The sequence below is a fragment of the Balaenoptera borealis genome (genome assembly GCF_965194805.1).
Source record: "Balaenoptera borealis genome assembly, chromosome: 2".
NCBI lineage: Eukaryota > Metazoa > Chordata > Mammalia > Artiodactyla > Balaenopteridae > Balaenoptera > Balaenoptera borealis.
This window is the reverse complement of record NC_138867.1, coordinates 33601248-33627094: the sequence shown is the minus strand read 5'-3', so window position 1 is coordinate 33627094 and position 25847 is coordinate 33601248. Positions and strand designations below refer to the sequence as shown.

Genomic DNA, 25847 nt, shown 5'->3' with positions numbered 1-25847 from the left:
TTTCAACCTTTTTCACCTTGTCTTGGAACAGAACTTAAATTACTTCAACCTTTAAAAACGTTGCTCTTAACCTTACTCTACCATGTGAGATAAAACAGTTTCTTTCTAAATGATTAAAAATTCACCCAGTATGCTCCACGACTGCTGCTTCCACTAGAACCAAGCAGTCTCCGTGGGCCTTAATCAGCGAGGGAGATGCAGGAAAATCAACATTTTGATGAAAAGAGACCCCCTGAATCCAGGGCTGGGGCAAGGGTTTAACTTTTCGAAAGCATACTTACAAAAATCATCTGATGATCCAATCGTCCCTGGAGAGGAGAAAAAACAAAACAGTATGAAAAGGAAAGGAAAGCTAGCAGGAACTAAAATGAACTCCTAGAGTAGCTGCCCTTCCACCACGTACAGCCAAGGGCAGCAAACACACACCTTGGCAATGTGATTTCTCTTGAACACTCACTCAGTTCTTATTCTGCGCCGCATGTGGTGCTGAGAGTTCTATGACCATGACCTTGTCTAATGCCCACAACATCAAAAGCTGCTGTTCTTGGGCAGCTTTTGGTCTTATTGGGAAAACCACATTTACACTGATAAAACCATTGGAGAGCAACATGAGACCAGATGTCATTTACATGCAACTTACTAGACAGATTGAGGTCTGTAAGATGCTACAGGATGATGTGATGGAGTACAGATGTTCCCAAACTTTCTCTGTTCATGGCACCATTAGTATCGCAGTATTATTTTTACAGCACCTCTAATCCAGACAAAATCCCTAACGGTTCCATTTATTCAATAGTTATATGCAAAAGATTTGGTAGTAGTAGTTTACACAGATGTTGCTGTTTCCTGTGCAAAGTTCAAATATTCCACAAGGCCCCTGTGAGTTTGCTGCAGAGCCCTGAAGCACACAGGCTGGGAACCACAGATAATGCTACCCATGATATAGCTCCTATTCCGGTTCTTGTTTTGTCAATGAGGAAACTGAGACCCAGTAAGGTTACCCAGCTGGTTTGTTGTCATACAGGAATCTGAATGCGAGTCATCTAAATCCAGAGCCCCCTCTGCCGTGCCAGACCGCTCCCCTCCCCCTTCCTGACTTGCTGCCTTTATGTCTAGTCATCATTTCTTCTCTCCAGTCTCTGTATTCTGCACCTCCTTTGCCCCTCTGCCCAAACACACAAGCCCACGAGCATGTACACACACGTGTGTTCATTCCCTCGGTTCAAACCATTCCTTTCGACTTGAATGCCCCACTCTCTCCTCTGCCTTTCCAGAAACTGCCCCTGCTTCAATTCTCAGCCCCCAGTTTTACCTCTTGACCAGTTGACCACTTGTTCCTACACTAATCTCTCCGTCTTCAAAACCTCAGTCTGTCTAATAAGTGGCATGTAAACGACATCTGGTCTCATGTTGCTCTCTAATTGTTTTATCAATGTAAACGTGGTTTTCTCAATGAGACCGAAAGCTGCCCAAGAACAGCGACTGTGTGTTACCTCGTGCTGGGTGGAGAGTAGCAACTGTGCAAGTTTGCTGAAATCGGCAAGGTAATCAAATGGTATAATCTGGTAGCATATTTTAACACCTCGGTGTAGTGAATGGAGAGAATATATTTAACATAAAGGCAATGATCATCAGGAATAGCAACTAACATCTATATGGCTTCTTACTTTTTACTAAAGGCTTTTACATGCACAATTTTATCTGCCACTCACAACAGTATAATGATTACACCCCTTGCATGGGAGAAAGTTGAGGTTTAGACAGTCTAAGTAGCTTTGGCCAAAGTTACGCAACCTGTAAGTGGAGGAAGGAGGTCTGGAAGCCCAGGGTGCCTGTCTCCCTTCCTGGCCTCTGCTTTCTGTTTGCACTGCAGCGGCCTTCCCAGAAATGCCAGAGTGTCGGGCCCGGGTTCATGTAACAGGGCAGGATCTTGATTTCAGAGGCACTGTGTGGACTCCAGGACCCCTGTCACCAGCAGCGTGCCCTCTCTGCACAGGCTGTGCTCCAGTCTGAGCCGTGAGCCACATTCACTACAGGACAGGAGGCTGGGCAGCTGGGAACACCGCTAGGGATGATGTCAGTCCCACGGTGGGGTCCAGGGGCTCGTTGAAAGTTCCAGTGCTGTCAAGGGGAGATGGCACCTCAACCGGCGGTGGCCTAGGTGCGGCCAACCCGATCTCCCCCCCTCAGGATAGACTAAACCACAGAGGCTGGGGCTGAGGGCTCCTGAGGCAAATGAGGGGTACTTAAGCAAAAGTCTGAGAATAAAAGCAGCATGCAAAATACAAACAAGCCGAACACGTGCATCTCTTCTTTTTTGAGTCATGAGAGCTTTGGTAAAAATAGCCAGAGCAGGACCCAGAATTCAGTCTGCCCTAGGTTTACAGTCGACTGTTACTTGCTAACGTATGGTTTGAAGAACGTTACTTCACCTCTCTGAGTCTCAGCATCCTTGTCAGGAAAATGAGGTCACAATATAGTTGTAAAGATGAAATGGAGGAACAAATGTAAAGCATGAGGGAGAGTGCCTGGCAGGTAACAGACTCTCAGTAAGTGACAGCTACTCATCACGGATGACAAATAAGTTTCTAGGTGCTGCGCCCAGCAGGCATTTACTAAATAGGAGTTAAAATCACCACCTCGTCCTCCACCACCATTATAGCTACGGTATTCTGGGCACTGATGTTAACTCCTTGTAGAGCAATTAGAAAGGCTCTAGCCTGTAGAATAATTTAGTAGAATGGGGAAGGAGGCAGCGAGTGAAAGAAAAGGAAACAGAACATGCCTAAGGCAGAGAAATTCACCCCAAGAGACCTTGACAGGAAACAGAAAAGAAATAGATGAAGAGCCAGCAACTGGTTAGTGGAAGGACAGGATGCCGCCGGCTGGGGAAGAAAAATAAACAACTTGCACCGTTTGAATATACATTTCCAATGACATCGTTTTCTTCTGCACTGTGTCTCCGGGGAGTTGAGAAGAAACAAATGTGTCATATTTATTTATAAAGCTTTATTGGGATTTCAAAAAAAATCAGAATTGAATTTTATAGAGAAAAGAAGGGGAAAAAAAACAGCTGTAAGAGAGCTGTTTTCTCGCAGGATAAATGGGGTGGGCTGAGTCCAGCATGGAAGCTGCCTTTCTGGAAGCTTTCCTCGTACGGCTGCCTTTCTGGAGATAACACATGCACATGATGGGTTTATGGACACGAAAGACGTTCTAAATTCCAAAGGACTATACAAACATTAGTTTTCATTGTTGTTGCTATTATTATTATTATTATACATTCAGCAGCACATACACACACCAAATTTAGAAATCCTTCCGAATATCAATGAAATGCCAACCAGGGATGTGCTTTTAGGAGGCTTCCAGGATGGAGTTACTCACCATGGTCAGGGTATCCAGGCCGAGTGGCACACCGTGGGACCGCTCCTGCAGGGATTTATCTACGCCCACCTCAGAGTAAAAGACCTGGAAAAGATGCAGACATCCGGGTGAGAGTGGGGCCAGCACTTCTCCACCAGACCAAGGGCCCGTGGTTCGAACTGTACTCACAACCACAGCGGGTCCTGAGGCGCGCTGCCTCACCTCTCTCACACTAGTTCCTTGTCAGCAAACATCAGACATACCTGGCCAGGGTTGCAAACTCCTAAGCCTGCAGAGACCCAGAGGAAGACACGGAGTAAAGTGGAATGGAGAGGGCTGGACCCGGCTCCTAGTATTTTCCCCGAAACCATGATTCTCACAGGTAATCTTTCATTTTCCCACTTTTGATTCTACCTGAGTCTAGAAATCCATTTCTCTACTTTAAGATGACAACAGGACGAGGGTCATGATACATGGCTTCTCTCCCTTGGTGAAGGGGAGACAGGAGGGAATAGTGGGTCTAGGGTTTTACGGGGGGTTTACATCCCAGTGGGCAGCTCAGCTCCAGCGGGCTTGGCGCCCCATAGGAAGGTGAGTCTGGGGTAGCCAGCTCTCTGGATAGTCCCAGAGATTTCAGCCTTTCAAGTATTTATCTGAAATCTCCTAACTTCTTTTTTTTTTTTTTTTGGAATTTTTGAATTTTATTTTATTTATTTTTGTATACAGCAGGTTCTTATTAGTTATCCATCTTATACGTATTAGTGTATATATGTCAATCCCAATCCTAACTTCTAAAAGTTGACTCATTTTTAAAAACACTGTTCAAAGAAAACATTTTGGTAAACTGAAAATGGGTCAGTTTGTAAATTCTCGGAGGTAGGAATGCATTCTCTGTCCCCTTCTCCACTTTGCCTGTCCACCCCATCACTTTCATTCAGATTTTACATTATTTTGTCCTATTGACAAAATAGGACAGTGACTCCCTATTACTTCCCATGTTTCTGCTTTACTCTCCAAATTTAACTGTGGGCAATTGGAGATCAGGAAGCATGTCTTCTACTGAGTTTATATTTTCCCATCCTTGAACAGGGCAAGGACTCAGTAGAGCCAACTGACTTTCAGGGCACTTACAAATGACCTTATAGGGAAACATCTCCTCTGGTTTCACGGAGGGAGAATGAAGCCCCACACGGGAAGGCTGGTATCAGGAGACTGTATACAGGAGGAGCAAAGATGGGAAGGAGGAAGAGTTACCCCAACACACCCACTACAGAGATCCCCGTGCCCAGGTACTCACAGTATACCCCATGATGGGGCTCCCAGGATGCTTTGGCATCTTCCACTGGATGCTGAAAGCTGTACAGTTCAGTGCCTCCAGCATGATATCAAGAGGCGGCCCCACCTTGCCTGCCCCAAAACAAAAGAGATGGTGTTAAAGCTCCACGCATCCCACCTTGAGTACACTTAACACAAGATATAAGAGTGTGTGCTTACAGATGGAGAGCATACTTAAAGATGATTTCACAGGCCAGAAATGCAGACATCTCTCCAGGAGGCCACACCTGTGGCAGCTGACTTCACCAGACCTCTACTGACCCCTCCCAAACCGGCAATGGGGGGGAAATCAGCCCAGCTATCGCCCACAGTCCCTTCTGTAACTCCTAATACCTCAAGGACCAGCAAAGGGAGATTCAGGGCAGCATAGACCAAGGCGCTTGGAATGTATTAAAGCAAGATAGTGAATTTTTTTTGGTTTACTCAGTAACATATATGTTTTATAGATATGTTATATAGATTCTGTTTATATAGCTCGTATATCCTTATTGCTGAATATTTCAAAAATGTGGTTTAGTATAAAATGGGGTTAGGAAATTTCAAATGTTTTACTGTATTCTTACCTTAAATAATTTTATGGTTATAAACAATAAATTTTATGTGTTAAAAACAACATACGCAGATTTCAAAATTTAGAAAACAAAAACAAAAAATTCCATCATTCAGAAATGAGTCCTGCCAACATTTTTATATAGTATACCTCCTTTTGGTTACATGGAATTTTTTGAAATATATATATATATATATATATATATATATATATATATATATACACACACACACACACATACACACATATGTATATTTTTATTTATATAATGTATATATAATTTTGTTTATTGTGTTCATTATATATAATATTCTATATATTCATATTATATATATTCAATATATATTCATATTATATATATTCAATATATATTCATAATATTCTTATTTGACTTAGTATATATAGTGTATATATATAAATATTAATATATATATAAACTGATAGTATGTATTTACTAATCAAAATAATTATTTTTATTTTTAGTGGCTGTTAACTCTTCCATATAATACATGTGCCATAATTTATAGTGTATCTCATTCCACTATTGTTAGACACAATTTATTTCTGATATTTTGCTATTTTAAATAATGCTCCATGAGGGCAGCAACTAGGTATGTCCTGTTCAGAGCACAGAGACTAATAAATGGAAGAGCTCAATAAACGTTCCTTTAGTGAACGAGTGTTCTTCAGTTTGATTTTCCACTTACTACTATGTCCTGATGATCTTTCTTTTTAGTGACTGTGTATAATTCTCCAGCATATCAGTTGGGATACTTTGTTTGCAATTCACAGAGATCTAATGTGTCTGTTTACTGGGCTACTGCTGGGGCCTTCCACCACCAATATTTTCAATAACAAAATCAAAGGCCTTTCTGGTGGACCAAGTGACAGAGGTTCAGTGTCATCAATTGGCAATAGCTGCCATAGACACCTACCACTGCCACCAGTGCTGCCACTCAGGGATTTGATCTTCAACTATTCTCTGACTCTGCCTTGGTTCAAGATTTAAAGTTCCATCTGATTGGCCAAACTTATGTCATGTGACAAACATGTCATGTGACAAACATGTCATGTGACCAAGGGATCAGAGAGGAAAGATCAGTTTTTTCTGGTTTCCAAACTGGAAACGGACAAGATGAATGGAGTCTTGGAAATAGTTCTTCCACCAAGCCTATCCACTGTACAGGAGTTTCCCAAAGGAGGACAGGATCATAGGAAAAGAGTAGTGGGCGGTGGGATGGCCAAATACTCTGCTACGCAGAGCATGCACGGACATTAACTGTTACTCCAATAATTGACATTTAGGTTGTTTCCGAAATTTCACTGTTAAAAATAAGGCTGAGAAGAACATCTGTGTGTGTGCCTTTTCATGCACAAAAGTCCAAGCATTTCTAGGATGGATATCTATTAAAAATTATGAGTATATGCATCTTAATTTTTAATAGCTACTGACTTGTTGCTCTCCAAAAAGGATTTAATAAATGAATCTTGAAGTACATTCAATTTTTTCATTTGGGTAAATTCTCAAGGCAGAATTTTTGTGTCTAAGACAGAATTTCTCAACCTCCACTCTACTGACATTTCAGGCTGTATACTTTTTCGTGCGGGCTGTCCTGTGCCTTGAAGGATGATGTTGAGACGCAGCCCTGGTCTCTGCCCACTAGATGCTAGTAGCACCCACCAACTGTAGTTGTGGAAACCAAAAACATCTCCAGACATTGTCAAATGCCCCATGGCAGGCAAAACTGACTCCAGCTGAAAACTGTTGATCCAGAGAATGAATGTTTTAAAGATTTTTATAAATGTAACCAAACTTACATCTAGAAAATTAACCAATTTAGAAGCTTATGGAGGTGTATGAGAATGCCCAGTATAAGGAACACATCTTCACCAGATCTGAGTATTACTTTAAAATCGTTGCTACTTTGATAAGAAAGAAAAAGGAATATTTTAATATCTTCTTTGGCTATTTTTCTTCCTCCCTTCATGTGTTTTGTACATTTTTCAATTGGGTTAGTTTTTTTTTTTTTTTTCCCACCGATTTCAAAGAGCTCTTAATATGTTAAAAGATCTGAGTCATTTACCTATACTTTTTCCTGTGTAGTTTTACATTTGGGTCCGGCTGTATAATTATTTATTACTGGGCAGTTTTATTGCTGAGTTGAGGTCTATGCTATCAAAATCTCAAAGGAAGCTGGGAATGGAGGAAAAGATAGTGGAAATGATTTACAGAACCCTCACAGACCACAGAATAACCAGTAAGCACAATCTCATCCTAGGTCCTAGGAATAGCACTACTCTCTTCATTTTGGGAAAAATTACAACTTATCAAGTTGGGCTACTTGGGTCAGTAAGTGGGAAACCAGTCCTTGTATCCCTTGTGGACCTGTTCAGTACAGAAAACAGAAAACTCTCTAGGTATTTTAAGCAGAAAGGTGGTTACAAAATTGGTGGCAAGACTAGGGGACTGGAATTCAGGAGTCTCCATTAGCTCTATTTTATAAATATGTAAATAAATAGGTGAGAAAGAGAGAGAGATAATAGGTAGATAGAGGATAACTAGCTAATTCGCTATTGCAGTGATTCAAAACCAAGAAACCCCAGCCTTCACACTTGATCCTGCCATTCCTACCATTACAATTGCCTCCAGACACACACGAAAGTGGTGGTGCACCTTGGAATGATGAGTTGTCATGTTTTGATGGCCTTGCTTGGCAGGAGGAACAGCAGCCGGAAAGTGGCCTCCCTCCCATTCCTGCCTCTGTAAGTCCTAAGAGTGCATCTAATTGGTGGGACCTAATTTACATCCAGAATACTGACTGCAAGGCAGTCTGGGAAATGTTTTTATTTCTCCAGCCTTTGCATTACAGTAATGGCACCTAGAAGGAGGGTAAAATGGATGTTGTTGAACAAGCCAATCCACAGTATCCATGACATGCTGGTACCGTGAAAAGCCTGAATTCTAATATACTATCCCCTTTATGTTCATATTCTCTAAGAAAGTATTCAAATCAAGCCCTGCTGGAACACAGCTAGATATGACTTCTATTTTTATCGGCATATTCTTTCATTTATTCAATCTTTCACACACCTAACATATATTTATCGAGCTCCTACGTGTATCAGGCACTGGCTTAGTCGGTGAGGCTACCTTAACAATGAAGAGACACAGGGGACCACCAACAAGTTAGCAGGACATTACAATTGGGTGTGAGGAACATAGAGGGAAGGATGGAGCACTTTGGTGGCACATAGCAAGGACACACCTGACTCCACCTGGCAGACTAATAAGAATGCGACAAAGTGGGGATGGAGAAGTGTCCCAAGCAGAGGGAGCAGTATACACTCTTCCTCAAAGAGTCGGGGGAAGCACCACATAACAGAGCGCCATGGTTGAGTAGATGTGGGTGGGGTGGTGAGTGAGAAACATGAAAGCTCCAAGGATTCTGCCTCGGGCAGCGCAGGGGAGGGGTGTGTGTCATTCACTCATCTAGGATCACAAAGGCAGCTTTGACTGCTGCTGATGTAGGAGGTGTGGTCATCGGCAGCTAGTGAGTGAGAGGTGGCCAGGTCAGACATTTGGGCCAAACACCAAAACTATCTCAGATGAATCGAATGGTTAAAGATGGGAAATCAAATGGTTAAAGATGGAAAAGAATTGAATTTTAAAATCAGATACTTTTTTTTTGAAGATAAACCTTTCTAAGCTTAAAAGTGCTAAAGAAAATAAATCAAAAGTGATGGATCCACGTCATAAAACTTGATTATGCTCTTCAAAGATTACAAAAGAAAAACTAAAAGCAACAGATCAAAAGGTAAATAATTGCAGCAAAATGCAGGCCAAGGGATACCTTTATTATAAAACTCATACATACTGAGAAAAAACATATTCAGGCCCTAATAAATAAAATATGAAGAGACAACTCCCATAAGAGAAAATATAGCTGATAAATACACATGGCAAAATATTCAAATTTGCTAGTTATCAAATAAATACAACTTCTTAAAATTGAGATGTCATTTTCACCTATTAAATTAGCCAAAAATGTTTAAGTGATAGTAACTAATGCTGACAAGAGTACATAAATGTGCTAGTCTCAAAAAATTACTTATGGCAGAGTGAATGAGCGCAGGCATTTTGGAAGACAATTTGGCAAAATGCAGTAATATCCAGAGCCACAAGTGTGTTCCTTCCCTTGGACTCTCAGAGGTGGGATTACAGTCTGTCATGAGGAAAGAATCTTAAAAGAAGAGAAGGCTGCTCGCATGAAGATGTTCTTCAGAGGATCTCTTGTGATACGGAAAGACCATAAACAATCTAAATATTTAGAAACAGGGCAAAAGTCAAGTCAATAATAGTACATTACCAAGATGGACTGTTATACAAACATCAGAAATGAGATTTGACTAAACACGTTACGGTTTCTTAGGATCTGGAACAGGGAAAGGACATAGTGGGAAAATGAGTGAAATCCAAATAGTCAGTAGTTTATTTGATAATATTGTACTATTACTAGTTAGTACTAGCATTAGTTAATTTTTTAGATTCGACAAATGTACCACGGTTATATAATATGTTAACATGAGGAGAAACTGAGTAAAAGATAGACAGGAATTCTATTATTTTTGCAACTCTCTATAAATCTAAATTAATTTCAAAATTAAAAGTTTATTTTAAGAATGAGGCTTGTATCACTCTGTAGCAACAATTAGGATGTAGTGTTAAATAAAAAGTATACCCAATTGCCATCAATACTGTTATTAGAGTCATACGAAATACTCATTTGTAAAATAACTGGAAGGTAAGAGTAAAAGGCTAATTGTTACATTAAGGTAGTTGAGATTAAGGATGATTTTATTTCCTGTTTTCTTCTATTTAGTAAGCTTTACAGGATGTTATTATATTGTTTTTCATAATTTGAAAAAATTACCTGGAAAAGTATTTTTATATTCAAAGACCAAATGTTGCATGAGCGCCAGTATGAACAGGCTCCTTCAGAGCTAAAGGAAATCTACAAAATAACGCTTCATGAAGCATCTGTACTAGTTTTTACCAGTCAGTTTAGGGGAGGCTGCGTTGTCTCACGTTTGTTGTCTGTCTCTCAATTTAACAGTAAGGTTAAAAATAGTTTGTAATTAATGAAGCAGATTTACTAGCTCTTAACCAAAGGTAATGTACCTGCATAAAATAATATGCCCGTATCACAAGTCAACTATCACAGTAAAATGAAGGTGTCCAGGAAAAAAGGCTATTGCTGCCAAAAACAATGCCACACAGATTTGTCAATCAACAGTGACTGAAGCACTAATGGGGGGACCTGATATTATAAAGGACACAGAACAGGCACTCTCTTGCTCCGCCCTACTTTGGTGGCTGGCCATAATCTAGAACAGTATTTCCCCCAATTTTTTGCTCCCTATGCCCTCAATTCTCGGACAGTTCTGATTCTAAATTACATCTCACAATTATGTCCCTTTGGATGTAACTGTGTCCAAGGGGGCATCAACATGGGGCCTCACAGGACATGAAGGCCTAGAGGATAGCCCAGCCAGATCTCACGATGTGTAGGGGAGGAGAGATGGGGTAATGACCATGGCCCTGTCCTCAAATCTTCATGAAGATTCTAAACTAGAGCTGGTAAGGAAGTCAGTGCTCTGAGCATGCTGCCTTTATAGTATATTCATTCCGGTGTCCTTGAATACTGACTGGAAGATTTTCTTTTCCCTTTCTCAAAATAACTAACATATAATGCTATAATTATTATTATTATTTGAATTTTCAAATCTTTTCTAAAAAGAAATAAAATAGGACAAAACTTTTGCAAACCATATATTTGATAAGAGGTTAATATCCAAAGTATATAAGGAACTCATACAACTCAATAGCAAAAAAAAATAATATGGGGCTTCCCTGGTGGCACAGTGGTTGAGAATCTGCCTGCCAATGCAGGGGACACGGGTTCGAGCCCTGGTCTGGGAAGATCCCACATGCCGCGGAGCAACTAGGCCCGTGAGCCACAATTACTGAGCCTGCGCGTCTGGAGCCTGTGCTCCGCAACAAGAGAGGCCGCGATAGTGAGAGGCCCGGGCACCGTGATGAAGAGTGGCCCCCACTTGCCGCAGCTAGAGAAAGCCCTCGCACAGAAACGAAGACCCAACACAGCCATAAATAAATAAATAAATAAATAAATAAATAAATAAATAAATAAATAAATAAATAAAAATTGTATAACTTAAAAAAAAAAACAGATGTATAAAAAAAAACAACAAATAATATGATTAAAAAATGGACAAAGAACATGAATAGACAACTTTCCAAAGAAGATGTACAAATAAATAGCTAACAGATATATGAAAAGGTGCTCAACATCAGAAATCAGGGGAATGCAAATCAAAACCACAAGGAAATATTACCTCACACCTGCGAGAATGGCTATTATCAAAAAGACAAGAAATAACAAGGATTGGCAAGGATGTGGAGAAAAGGGAACCTTTGTGCACTGTTGGTGGGAATGTTAATTGGTACAGCCACTATGGAGAACAGTCTGGAGGTTACTCAAATAATTAGAAATAGAACTACTATGTGATCCAGCTATCCCACTTCTGGACAGTTATCTTTATCTGAAGGAAATGAAAACAGGATCTCAAAGAGATATCTGTACTCCCATGTTCATTGCAGCATTATTAACAATAGCCAAGACATGGAAACAACTAAGTGTCCATTGATGGATGAATAAAGAATATGTGGTAGATATAGATATATACACACATACATACAATGGAATATTATTCAACCATAAAAAAGGAAATCCTGCCATTTGTGATGACATGGGTGAAACTTAAGGGCATTAAACTAAGTGAAATAAGTCAGACAGAGAAAAGCAAATACCATATTATATCACTTATATGTGAAATACAAAAAAAGCAAAACATAATAAAAACAGAGAGTAGATTGGTGGTTGCCAGGGGTGGGAGAAGGTGAAAAGGTAGGGGGTGGGCAGGGAGAGTGGGTGAAGGTGGTCAAAGCATACAAAGTTTCAGTTATAAATTGAATAAGTAAGTTCTGGAGATCTAAGGTACAGCAAGACGACTATAGTTAATAGTACTTGAAAGTTGCTAAGACAGTAAATTTTAAATGTTCTCACCACACACACACAAAAATGCTAACTATGTGAGTGATGGATGTGTCAACTAACCTTACTGTGGTAATCATTTCTCTCTATATATATCAAATCACCACATTGTACACCTTAAACTTACACAATGTTGTATGTCAATTATATCTCAATAAAGCTGGAAATAAATAAATAAATGTATGTATGTATGTTGGGGGACGGGATAAAATATAGCTGAAACGCCATTCTCCATTCCTCTCTTCCAGAGGTAACAACCATTTGGTGTTACATGTCCTATCCCCATGTGAGTCTGTGTACTCTGATTTTATCTGCACATTTCTTATTTAATATTTTTACTGGAAATAATCTAATTGTCCATTGGTAAAGGAAGGGATAAACTGGTTTATTCATACAATGTATCAGTATCTTTTCTACTTGAACATTTATTCCTTTAAAAAGAAAAAGAGATCTGAGAAAAAAGAGAGAGAGAATGAGAGAGAGAGAGAAGAAAACTTTTGTGTATTTTAAAGCACTATTCAAGTATTAGCCAGCTTCTGATCTTCCCCTCACTGCTGGCTTAGCAACCATCATTCTTTGGTTTCTAAATACATTGTCACTTGCCCATGGGCATTTCAGTTTCCAAAATTTCATCACTGCCATCTGCTGGTCCTTTTGTCCTGCTGGTTAATGCTCTTTGCCCCAGCTGACAAGCATTTTAGTGGGATTTTTTAGGGACCAGTAGTAAATATGTTTGTTCAACCCACCACGTGTCACCAGAAATCAACTGATCCTCATAAAAGTATAGGATAGAGGAAGGAGACATTATTCCCACTTTACAGATGAAGAAACTGCGGTCTAGAGTCTACTGATGTAAGATCTTATCAACGGGGCAGGAGATAGAGACAGTGAGTAGTAACAAAGAAGAGATGATCTTCTTCTCTCCACCCCTTAAAGTTTGTGTTCTTGGTGATTCTGCCGAATGTCCTCTTCTCAGCTCCACTACACTCTCTTCCTGGGTGCTCTCATCCCTGCCAGTCATTACCACATATACGCTGGTGGGCTCCCCCCGCCCCCCACCCCGTCCATTTCCCCAGCCCAGCCCTCTCTTCCAGAGGGCAGGTCTATGTACCCAACTGCCAAGTGGACCCAGATGTCACACGGGCCTCTCAAATTCAACAGGCCAAGAGTGAATTCATCATCTTTCTCTTTAACCTGAGCCCCTCCAGTAATCCCTGTTCTGGTAAATGGTATCATCATCCACCATGACGTCCAGAAACCTGGAAGTCACCCTCGGCATCAAATTGATCACATGGAGTCCATTCTCTCCTATTCATGGAGGCCTCAGAATCCTCCTCGACCCAGTGCCTGGGGCAGCGCCGCCAACTGTTCGGAGCTGTGCTCGCAACGGAACTCATTGGCCATTTGTCAAGACTTCCCCCAAGGTTTCTCTGGCCTTTCCAGATTCTAAGGGATATAGTTTCCCTCCCACAGTGCCCTCAGCCTGCGCCCTCCTCGGAAGAATGTGTGTTGTTAGTAAACTAAATGGAACTTTTTTCAGCAAAGCAGTTGAAGGCCATAGGATTGGTGACTCTAAATCGTATGAGTAGGAGGGGCGTGTGAAGGGCCATCTGGTTGGAAGGAGGCATCAGAGGCCTTGTCCTATGGCACATTTGCATCGCGAGCACAGCATTTTTCTCTTTCTGTGTTTGTCTGGGGTGTCCTTGAAGGAAAGGCAGGTCTCCAGCTGGGGGCCGTCTGAAGCTGTATTTGCAGGGCAAGCACAATATTTATACAGACATTGTATGATTATTGGAGTATCCATAGAGCGGGCAAGCTGAAGGCAGGAGCAAACCACCCAGTAGGGCCCCTCTGAGCTGGAGATAGATTCCAGACAGGCGGTGGCAGACCTGGAAAGGCCAGAGAAACCAGCTGGGAAGTCTTGAGGCTTGGCCTGGTATCAGCTTTGGAGATAAAGAGATATCGGAGTGTAGTCCCAACCAAATGAACCAAGCAAACTATTTCTCTCAATCTCTTCCAGCTAGGGAATGAAAGATTAGGAGTGAAACTAAAGAGACTTTCCTCACATCTCTACAACCTCTGAGTCATCAGGAGAAAGTCCAGTCATTTGACAGGGCAAGTCGAGCCCAAGTTACTCTCTCTAAACACTCTTAAGGAAGCAAAAAAATGTTGATAATGGTTATAACACTGAGGTCTTCTGGGATTTTATCTATTATGACATAAAAACGTATTAGTGCTTCCTCAATATTAAAAAAAAAATCAAAGTGGTAGTCCACTTACATGTGGACCAAACAAGATTTAAGCAGTTAAATACAAAAATAACTCATATTTAAGCAACTATGGTTAGAATGTTGGATTATATATTATGCAATAAAAAACTAGTTTTGAAGAACTGTAGCGTTTAAAACTAGTATAATGCATTTATACAATCTATCCTGAAGCTGTGTTCTTATAAGCTAAAAGCCATACTTCTTAAGAGGTAAATAAATAAAAAGTGTGTTTCTTTGCCATGAGGGAGCTGTATTCTTGGGCTTTCTTCTTTGGAGGGCTTTCAAAACCATGTTTTTGCATTAGTAACTTCTGAATGATTAAGTCAATTTCTTATGGTAATTTTATTTCATAAAATACTTCAACTTCCTGTGTAAAATTCATCTCCGATTCAATTAGCTTTGTAATCCAATTCATAAAAACACTCCAAGATGCAAACAAAAATGTCATCGTGACAGACATACATTACTCGCTTTTTAGTTATTTGATTTTCATGGAATGAACAGAGTTATATTCACTGATGCAATGGAAAATGCCCAGACTAACTAAAAATAATCAGGAAATTCTGAATAGGAAAAAAACCTTATTTCCATCTTTTTGAAGCTTTCTCCAACTAATATTACTAAAGCAGCACTATGAATATGTAACCAGAATCTGCCACTAGAGCCACTTCCAAGGTGATGCCTTCAAGGCACTAGTAAAAATGTGGGTTTAAGACACAGAACAGCATTTGTTCTAGTTACCTAGGGATTCAGGAAATCTCAGACACTAAGGAGCAGCATGAAGTGTCTTCCAGAGCCCTCCCGGCTTCTTTTAGTGGGCGGTTTATGGTTCACATCACAATCATGCTTCCCTCTGAAAGCCACCGTTCCAGCATGTAATTCACAATCCACCACTCCAGAGTGCAAGTCCAGGGAGTAATGCATCTTTCCAGAACGTAATCCACCCTTGCGCAGTGCCTCCATTTACTCGTTTGCTAACCAATGGGCTGGATTCTATGATTTCTAATGTCCCTCCTACTCTGACATCCATACTTCCCTGAATAGCACACGGGGAAGCATCCACAGAACACTAAAGGTGACAGGGAAGAGAATCACTCAGAGCGGTTCCTGGCACAATTAGACCCAGACAAACGTGGGCCCTGATTTAGAAGACCCAGTTCGGATCCTCCTTTGGCCACACCATGCCCCTTGGCTGGAGTGTGTGTCCCAGGCCAGGAGGACATGCCCAGAAGAGCCTGGGCCCCCTCCACTTGTGGACCACTCCCTGAGCACACAAGACCCTGGGTTCCCTGCCCGGATAGTCCTGAGCCTGCTTCCTGGTCCTCAGTGGCCTCTTCCCTGGGTCTGTCCTTCTGAGGGGGACCTGTGCTGCCGGTGTGTGCACCCTCAGTGATGGGGTGGCCAATGGGTCGCTGTTTGCCAGCACGGGCAGTGGACGGAGCTAGGTTGTTGGTTGCGGTGTCCACGTGTGTGCACGGGCGCACCCTCCGGGGAGGGACAGAGCAAGAGGAACAGCAGACCGGGCCTCAGGGACCAGGCCTGTCCACACTGCCTCTTTCAAAGTGGAAATTCAGGGAGTCTGAAAGATCTAAATTTGAACCTGGTCTTCCAGGTCATTATGAAAGTATATTTGTCAAGGCAGAAGGAGAGAAAATCTTGCATCTAACTGTTTATTTTGTGAATGAGTTGTAAGTTTTTACAGGTGGTATGTAGGTGTCCATTTGAACTCTTGCTCTGGATGCACTAGCATTAGGGGCAGGCCCGCCTTGAGCATCATGCAGTTTCATAAACTGGGCTCAGCTGGGTTGTGAGGGGATCTTGCAGAGGAGTCCTTCCGGCCCAGCTGCGGACTTCCAGCCAAGGGAAATCTAGCTGAGAGCCTCTAACAGCAGTTCCTGTTAACAGTCAGCAAGCCAAACAAAGCACACATGCCAGAAATGGAGAAGGATGCTGGACACAGTGGTAGGATCAGAGAGCTGGCAACCTACTGGAGTAACAATTAGACGATGGACTTCTAGGCCCCGCTCTCCCCTAACTCCAGGTGTGTTAGAGAGGGTTAAGGCCAAAACCAGCTTTTGAGTGCCTACTGTGTGCGACCACACCTTGTGACTCTTTGCTTTCACTGGTGCAGGCTCACTCTGACCACATCATCCAAAAAAGCAAGCAGGAAGGCTGAGTCTCCACTCGCCAGCCTCCTGTTGCCACACACACGTGCACACACATGTACATAATAATGATTCATTATTAACAATGATTAAATGCTAAGATCATTTAACACGGGAGAGGGACAAAGAGACTTAGACTGTGAAACTTGACAAAAGCATCTGGACAAGAATATAGAGCAGAAGATTTTAAGCTAGAAGGGAGTTCCAAATTCATCTAATCCAGCGGTTCTCCAACGTTTGGGAGCATCCGAATCACCTGACAGGCTGGAATAACAGATTGCTGGCCCTGCCTGGAATTTCTGATTAAGGAGGTAAGGGATGGGGCCCAAGAATCTGCATTTCTAACATGCTCCCAGGGCACGCTGATGCTGTTAGTTCCTAAACCACAAGGTGAGAACCACTGGTTTGGCCTACCCTCTGATTTTAATGATGTGGAAATTAAAACTCAGAGCAGCCAAGCGCCGTGTGAGATCTCAGCAGCTAGTGAAAAACTGACACTAAGGCCTTGATTTGTTCAGTCCCTAGCCAGCAGCTTTGGAGCTTCTGGCATGTACCTCCAAATTTCACGAAGCTGTAGAGGCTTTCAGTTGGACGCTGGCCTCCTCTCAGGTTGTACCAGTAACTCTCAACCCTTTTTGTTGCTTCAACGTAATCACATTCCCCTTAGAGGACATCTCAATGGTGGTAGTTTAGGGAGGATGCCCATATGGGGTATTTCAAAATCTCTAAATGTCTGGGTCAAGGACACTGATGCACAGGGTCTGAAGAAGCTCCCCAGGTGGTCCTGATGTACACCTGCCCCTGGATGAGCCCTAGTGTGAGTCCCATTCTTCCAGGTGGTCTCATCCATTCCCACAGTATCTCCAAGCACCTGCCCAATGTATCTTTTCAAGTAAGCCCTGCATATCTAACTAAGCATCTCAGCCTTGATGGCTCACAGACACCTCAAACTCCAAATGTTCTAGATTAAAAGCATCTTCAGGCTCCAAATCTCCTCTCCCATGTTCCCCACAGTCCAAAAATCTGGGAGCATCTTTAACTGCTCCCTCTCTCTTATGTTCCAGATACAACACCACCCACCATGCTGCCCCCAATAGCCCACAGAACGTAAGCTCCATGAGGGCCAGGTCTTTTGTGGTCATCCTTTATCCTTGGCACCTATAGTAGTCTCTAGAACATAATAGGCGTTACAGAAATACTTGCTGTCTGATTGACTAAATGACTGACTGAATAAATCCACATCTTCCTTCTATTGCTACTGCCATGACCTTAGTTCAGCCTCCTAGCAAACTGTACTAACATCCCCAAAGTAGCCACAAACCTGAATTTGCTCTCCCAGGTACCCAAGTTACCACAAGGACTGCTAGAAAAAAGAAATCATGGTGGCAAGAATGGGTCACCTCTCCATCACTAGATCTCTGGTTGAGACCAGAGGCCATTTGCTCCAGGTCAGAGACCCACTGAGACCTGTGGGTCATTCCTAATTTCAGGTCTACAGAGATAGACCTCAGCTAGAGATACAGATACCCCTAAGCAGCAGGGGTCTGCTGCAGGAAACATGGTCATCTTTCCAAAGAGGGTAGGGAAGTGAAACAGGAGGGAAGGGGGCAGGGCACAACCTCTAAAAGAATGACATACGCATAGGACATGACAAAACTGGTTAGAACCAACTAGGCCCAAGATGGCAAAAGGTTCAACCTTCAGTAGATCTTGAGCCTCATTATATGCTCATCGTAATACATTAGCATCTAAATGACACACCCATAGGCACCATGACAGTTCCGAGGGCCACTACACAAGGTCAAAAAGTGGATGGTGGCCCAATTCCTGGAAATCTCACTCCTTTCGCAAAATAGTTGGAATAATCCTCCTACTCACTAGCCTATGAAATTACGCAGCCCATAAAAACTAACCACCCTGGGGGACCTTCAAGATGGCAGAGGAGTAAGACGTGGAGATCACCTTCCTCCCAACAAATACATCAGAAATACATCTACACGTGTAACAACTCCTACAGAACACCTACTGAACGCTAGCAGAAGACCTCAGACTTCCCAAAAGGCAAGAAACTCCCCACATACCTGGCCATGTGGCTGACAGGGTGGGAGAGCCGAGTGCAGGACATTGGTCCACCAGAGACCTTCTGAGGTGGGAGAGCTTCTGAGGTGGGAGAGCCGAGTTCAGGACATTGGTCCACCAGAGACCTCCCAGCCCCATGTAATATCAAATGGCAAAAGCTCTCCCAGAGATCTCCATCTCAACGCTAAGACCCAGCTCCACTCAACAACCAGCAGGCTACAGTGCTGGACACCCTATACCAAACAACCAGCAAGACAGGAACACAACCCCACCCATTAGCAGAGAGGCTGCCTAAAATCATAATAAGTTCACAGACACCCCAAAACACACCACCAGACATAGTCCTGCCCACCAGAAAGACAAGATCCAGCCTCATCCACCAGAACACAGGCACCAGTTACCTCCACTAGGAAGCCTGGGCTTCCTACACAGCCCAGCTTTCCAACAAGTGCTAAAGGAACTTCTCAAGGCAGGAAACACAAGAGAAGGAAAAGACCTACAAAAAGAAACCCAAAACAATTAAGGAAATGGTAATAGGAACATAACATATCGATAATTACCTTAAATGTAAGTGGATTAAATGCTCCAACCAGAAGACATAGACTGGCTGAATGGATACAAAAACAGACCCATATATGTGCTGTTTGCAAGAGACCCACTTCAAACCTAAGAACACATACAGACTGAAAGTGAGGGGATGGAAAAAGATATTCCATGCAAACGGAAATCAAAAGAAAGGTGGAGTAGCAATTCTCATATCAGACAAAATAGACTTTAAAATAAAGATTATTACAAGAGACAAAGAAGGACACTAAATAATGATCAAGGGATCGATCCAAGAAGAAGATATAACAATTGTAGACATTTATGCACCCAACATAGGAGCACCTCAATTACATAAGGCAAATGCTAACAGCCATAAAAGGGGAAATCAACAGCAACAAAATCATAGTAGGGGACTTTAACACCCCACTTTCACCAATGGACAGATCATCCAAACAGAAAATTAACAAGGAAACACAAGTTTTAAATGATACATTAAACAAGATGTGCTTAATTGATATTTATAGGACATTCCATCCAAAAACAACAGAAGACACTTTCTTCTCAAGTGCTCATGGAACATTCTCCAGGATAGATCATATCTTGGGTCACAAATCAAGCCTTGGGAAATTTAAGAAAATTGAAATCACATTAAGTATCTTTTCCAACCATAACGCTATGAGACTAGATATCAATTACAGGAAAAAATCTGTAAAAAATACAAACACATGTAGGTTAAACAATACACTACTAAATAACCAAGAGATCACTGAAGAAATCAAAGAGGAAATCAAAAAATACCGAGAAACAAATGACAATTAAAACACGACGACCCAAAACCTATGGGATGCAGCAAAAGCAGTTCTAAGAGGGAAGTTTATAGCAATACAATCTTACCTCAAGAAACAAGAAGCATCTCAAATAAACAATCTAACCTTACACCTAAAGCAATTAGAGAAAGAAGAACAAAAAAACCCCAAAGTTAGCAGAAGGAAAGAAATCATAAAGATCAGATCAGAAAAAAATGAAAAAGGAGATTGGTTCAAGATGGCAGAGTGGAACGACCTGCTCTCACTCCCTCTTGTGATAGCACCGGAATCACAATTAACTGCTAAACAATCATCGAGAGGAAGACACTGGAACTCACCAAAAAAGATACCCCACATCCAAAGACAAAGGAGAAGCCACAATGAGATGGTAGGAGGGGCGCAATCACAATAAAATCAAATCTGATAACTGCTGGGTGGGTGACTCACAAACTGGAGAACAATTATACGAGAGAAGTACACCCACTGGAGTGAAGGTTCTGAGCCCCAGGTCAGGCGTCCCAACCTGGGGGTCCAGCAACGGGAGGAGGAATTCCTAGAGAATCAGACTTTGAAGGCTAGCAGGATTTGATTGCAGGACTTCGACAGGACCAGGGGAAACAAAGACTCCACTCTTGGAGGACACACACAAGGTAGTGTGCACATCGGGACCCAGGGGAAGGAGCAGTGACCCCACAGGAGACTGAACCAGACCTACATGCTAGCGTTGGAGGGTCTCCTTCAGAGGCAGGGGGTGGCTGGGTCTCACTGTGAGGACAAGGACACTGGCAGCAGAAGTTCTGGGAAGTACACCTTGGTGTGAGCCCTACCACAGTCTGCCATTAGCCATACCAAAGAGCCCAGGATGGCTCAGTGTTGGGTCGCCTCAGGCCAAACAACCAACGGGGAGGGAACCCAGGCCCAGCCATCAGCAGACAAGCAGATTAAAGTTTTACTGAGCTTTGCCCACCAGAGCAACACCCAGCTCTACCCACCCCCAGTCCCTACCATCAGGAAACTTGAACAAGCCTCTTAGATAGCCTCATCCACCAGAGGGCAGACAGCAGAAGCAAGAAGAACTACAATTCTGCAGCCTGTGGAACAAAAAGCACATTCACAGATAGGTAGACAAGATGAAAAGGCAGAGGGCTATGTACCAGATGAAGGAACAAGATAAAACCCCAGAAAAACAACTAAATGAAGTGGAGATAGGCAACCTTCCAGAAAAAGAATTCAGAATAATGATGGTGAAGATGATCCAGGACCTCAGAAAAAGAATGGAGGCAAAGATTGAGAAGATGCAAGAAATGTTTAACAAAGACCTAGAAGAATTAAAGAACAAGCAAACAGAGATGAACAATACAATAACTGAAATGAAAAATAAACTAGAAGGAATCAATAGCAGAATAACTGAGGCAGAACAACAGATAAGTGACCTGGAAGACAGAACGGTGGAATTCACTGATGTGGAACAGAATAAAGAAAAAAGAATGAAAAGACATGAAGACAGCCTAAGAGACCTCTGGGACAACATTAAATGCAACAACATTCATATAATAAGGGTCCCAGAAGAAGAAGAGAGAAAGGACCTGAGGAAATATTTGAAGAGATTATAGTTGAAAACTTCCCTAACATGGGAAAGGAAATAGCCACCCAAGTGCAGGAAGTGCAGAGAGTCCCATACAGGATAAACCCAAGGAGAAACATGCAGAGACACACAGTAATCAAACTGACAATAATTAAAGACAAAGAAAAATTATTGAAAGCAACAAGAGAAAAACGAAAAATAACATACAAGGGAAATCCCATAAGGTTAACAGCTGATTTCTCAGCAGAAAATCTACAAGTCAGAAGGGAGTGGCATGATATATTTATAGTGATGAAAGGGAAAAACCTACAACCAAGATTATGCTACCCTGCAAGGATCTCATTCAGTTTCGAAGGAGAAATCAAAAGCTTTACAGACAAGCAAAAGCTATGAGAATTCTGCACCACCAAACCAGCTCCACAACAAATGCTAAAGGAACTTCTCAAGTGGGAAACACAAGAGAAGAAAAGGACCTACAAAAACAAACCCAAAACAATTAAGAAAATGGCAATAGAAACATACATATGAATAATTACCTTAAACATGAATGGATTAAATGCTCCAACCAAGAGACGCAGGCTATCTGAATGGATATAAAAACAAGACACATATCTATGCTGTCTACAAGAGACTCATTTCAGACCTAGGGACATATACACACTGAAAGTGAGGGAATGGAAAAAGATATTCCATGCAAAAGGAAATCAAAAGGAAGCTGAAGTAGCAATACTCATATCAGATAAAATAGACTTTAAAATAAAGAATGTTACAAGAGACAAGGAAGGACACTATATAATGATCAAGGGATCAATCCAAGAAGAAGATATAACAATTATAAAAATATATGCACCCAATATAGGAGGACCTCAATACATAAGGCAACTGCTAAGAGCTATAAAAGAGGAAATCGACAGTAAAACAATAATAGTGGGGGACTTTAACACCTCACCTACACCAATGGACAGATCATCCAAACAGAAAATTAACAAGGAAACACAAGCTTTAAGTGACACAATAGACCAGATAGATTTAATTGATATTTATAGGGCATTCCACCCAAAAACAGCAGATTACACTTTCTTCTCAAGTGCGCACGGAACATTCTCCAGGATAGATCACATCTTGGGTCACAAACCAAGCCTCCGTAAATTTAAGAAAATTGAAATCATATCAAGCATCTTTTCTGACCACAACGCTATGAGATTAGAAATCAATTACAGGGAAAAAAACGTAAAAAACACAAACACATAGAGGCTAAACAATACGTTACTAAATAACCAAGAGATCACTGAAGAAATCAAAGAGGAAATCAAAAAATACCTAGAGACAAATGACAATGAAAACACGATGAACCAAAACCTATGGGATGCAGCAAAAGCAGTTCTAAGAGGGAAGTTTATAGCAAAACAAGCCTACCTCAAGAAACAAGAAAAATCTCAAATAAACAATCTAACCTTACACCTAAAGGAACTAGAGAAAGAAAAACAAACAAAACTCAAAGTTAGCAGAAGGAAGAAATCATAAAGATCAGAGCAGAAATAAATAAAATAGAAACAAAGAAAACAATAGCAAAGATCAATAAAACTAAAAGCTGGCTCTTTAAGAAGATAAACAAAATTGATTAGCCAGACCCATCAAGAAAAAGAGGGAGAGGACTCAAATCAATAAAATTAGAAATGAAAAAGGAGAAGTTACAACAGACACCGCAGAAATACAAAGCATCCTAAGAGATTACTACAAGCAACTCTATGCCAATAAAATGGACAACCTGGAAGAAATGGACACATTCTTAGCAAGGTATAACCTTCCAAGACTGAACCAGGAAGAAATAGAAAATATGAACAGACCAATCACAAGTAATGAAATTGAAACTGTGATTAAAATCTTCCAACAAACAAAAGTCCAGGACCAGATGGCTTCACAGGTGAATTCTATCAAACATTTAGAGAAGAGCTAACACCATCCTTCTCAAACTCTTCCAAAAAATTGCAGAGGCAGGAACACTCCCAAACTCATTCTACGAGGCCACCATCACCCTGATATCAAAACCAGACAAAGATACTACAAAAAAAGAAAATTACAGACCAGTATCACTGATGAACATAGATGCAAAAATCCTCAACAAAATACTAGCAAACAGAATCCAACAACACATTAAAAGGATCATACACCAAGATCAAGTGGGATTTATCCCAGGGATGCAAGGATTCTTCAATATACCCAAATCAATCAATGTGAAACACCATATTAACAAAGTGAAGAAGAAAAACCATATGATCATCTCAATAGATGCAGAAAAAGCTTTTGACAAAATTCAACACCCATTTATGATAAAAACTCTTCAGAAAGTTGGCGTAGAGGGAACCGACCTCAACATAATAAAGGCCATATACGACAAACCCACAGCAAACATCATGCTCAATGGTGAAAAACTGAAAGCATTTCCTCTAAGATCAGGAACAAGACAAGGATGTCCACTCTCGCCACTATTACTCAGCATAGTTTTGGAAGTCCTAGCCATGGCAATCAGAGAAGAAAAAGAAATAAAAGGAATCCAAATTGGAAAAGAAGAGGTAAAACTGTCACTGTTTGCAGATGACATGATACTATACATACAGAATCCTAAAGATGCCACCAGAAAACTACTAGAGCTAATCAATGAATTTGGTAAAGTTGCAGAATACAAAATTAATGCACAGAAATCTCTTGCATTCTTATACACTAATGATGAAAAATCTGAAAGAGAAATTAAGGAAATGCTCCCATTTACCACTGCAACAAAAAGAATAAAATACCTAGGAATAAACCTACCTAAGGAGACAAAAGATCTGTACGCAGAAAACTATAACACACTGAGGAAAGAAATTAAAGATGACACCAACAGATGGAGAGATATACCATGTTCTTAGATTGGAAGAATCAATATTGTGAAAATGACTATACTACCCAAAGCAGTCTACAGATTCAGTGCAATCCCTATCAAACTACCACTGGCATTTTTCACAGAACTAGAACAAAAAATTTCACAATTTGTATGGAAACACAAAAGACCCCGAATAGCCAAAGCAATTCTGAGAATGAAAAATGGAGCTGGAGGAATCAGGCTCCCTGACTTCAGACTATACTACAAATCTACAGTAATCAAGACAGGATGGTACTGGCACAAAAACAGAAATATAGATCAATGGAACTGGATAGAAAGCCCAGAGATAAACCCACGCACATATGGTCACCTTATCTTTGATAAAGGAGGCAAAAATATACAATGGAGAAAAGACAGCCTCTTCAATAAGTGGTGCTGGGAAAACTGGACAGCTACATGTAAAAGTATGAATTTAGAACACTCCTTAAAGCCATACGCAAAAATAAACTCAAAATGGATTAAAGACCTAAATGTAAGGCCAGACACTATAAAACTCTTAGAAGAAAACATAGGCAGAACACTTTAGGACATAAATCACAGAAAGATCCTTTTTGACCCAGCTCCTAGAGAAATGGAAATAAAAACAAAAATAAACAAATGGGACCTAATGAAACTTAAAATCTTTTGCACAGCAAAGGAAACTATAAACCAGATGAAAGACAACCCTCAGAATGGGAGAAAATATTTGCAAACGAAGCAACTGACAAAGATTAATCTCCAAAATTTACATGCAGCTCATGCAGTTCAATATCAAAAAAACAAGCAACCCAACCCAAAAATGGGCAGAAGACCTAAATAGACATTTCTCCAAAGAAGATATACGGACTGCCAACAAACACAGGATAGGATGCTCAACATCACTGATCATTAGAGAAATGCAAATCAAAAGTAGAATGAGGTATCACCTCACACCGGTCAGAATGGCCATCATCAAAAAATCTACAAACAATAAATGCTGGAGAGGGTGTGGAGAAAAGGGAACCCTCTTGCACTGTTGGTGGGAATGTAAATTGATTATAGCCACTATGGAGAACTGTATGGAGGTTCCTTTAAAAACTAAAAATAGAACTACCATACCACCCTGCAATT

The 25847-nt window shown here is 41.2% G+C and overlaps 1 protein-coding gene across 1 annotated transcript in view; it reads right to left on the bottom strand.

The window, feature by feature from the left end:
• The window catches only part of EGFLAM (EGF like, fibronectin type III and laminin G domains), a 166939-nt gene that overhangs the window by 112984 nt on the left and 28108 nt on the right, over window positions 1-25847 (bottom strand). The window contains exons 2-4 of the mRNA XM_082382218.1: window positions 4664-4773; window positions 3388-3471; window positions 282-308 (exon numbers count right to left, since the gene is read on the bottom strand). Of these exons, the coding sequence (XP_082238344.1) occupies window positions 282-308; window positions 3388-3471; window positions 4664-4773 (221 nt within the window). The remainder of the gene's footprint in view (window positions 1-281; window positions 309-3387; window positions 3472-4663; window positions 4774-25847) is intronic.